Source organism: Alligator sinensis, unplaced genomic scaffold (genome assembly GCF_000455745.1).
Source record: "Alligator sinensis unplaced genomic scaffold, ASM45574v1 scaffold647_2, whole genome shotgun sequence".
NCBI lineage: Eukaryota > Metazoa > Chordata > Crocodylia > Alligatoridae > Alligator > Alligator sinensis.
In genome coordinates, this window is record NW_005841832.1 from 2648047 (window position 1) to 2648766 (window position 720).

Here is a 720-nt window from a genome sequence, read left to right on the forward strand (position 1 = left end):
CCCCCCCCCTAGGAAATTGAAAACCCCCTGTGCCCCCTTCCAGATAAGAGATTACCCTGGAGTTCTGCCCCTCTGGGGCATCAGGGAGGGGAGGGAATGTTGCTGCTGGGGTTGGTGAGAATGGGCCCAGATGGGGGGAGGCTGGGGCTGGGCTGGAAAAGCCATGGGGGTTGGAGGGCTGGGGCTGGTGGGAAGGGGGCCATGGGTTGGGGGGGCCTTACCCAGCTCCCCCACCTTTCCATGAAACTGACTTTCCACCCCACAGGGTGCAGGCAACGCAGAGCCAGCTGCGCCAGGCCATTGCCGACATCAGTGCCCATGACGATCTAGCCTGGTGGCGCCGGGAGCATGGGCCAGGCATGCCCACCACCTGGCCCCAGTTTGAGGTGAGACCCTCCACAGCCCTAGTGCCCCCAGCCAGCTCCTGCCCAGCTCCCCACAGCATCCCCTCCATAGGTCCTGGACTGACCCCGTCTCCCCCCGCCCCCCAACCCACCCAGGCCTGGAGCCCCGAGCCAGGGAGGCAGAGCAATGGCATGAAGCTGGGACAGGAGGAGAAGGTGCCACTGCAGAGCAACAGCCCTGTCCTGGGCAGGTGAGGGGGGCAATGCCTGAGGGGAAAGGGCAGGGCTTGGAAAGGGGGTGGGCTTGGGTGCGGTGGGGACTGAAGGGCCAAGTAGGCAGGGGGTGGGGGTAGGGCCTGGAGGGAGCCTGGGGTGA

General features: G+C 66.1%; 1 protein-coding gene across 6 annotated transcripts in view; it reads left to right on the forward strand.

Annotated features, from left to right (window-relative positions):
- NAPSA (napsin A aspartic peptidase) overlaps positions 1 to 720 on the forward strand; it is a 14145-nt gene that overhangs the window by 5323 nt on the left and 8102 nt on the right. For all 6 annotated transcript variants that reach the window (XR_003092472.1, XR_003092473.1, XM_025195986.1 and 3 more), the window contains 2 exons: positions 266 to 386; positions 501 to 595. Coding sequence is in view for 4 of the 6 variants with exons in the window: in XM_025195986.1 (XP_025051771.1) it covers positions 266 to 386; positions 501 to 595 (216 nt within the window). In the remaining 2 variants the exon portion in view is untranslated. The remainder of the gene's footprint in view (positions 1 to 265; positions 387 to 500; positions 596 to 720) is intronic.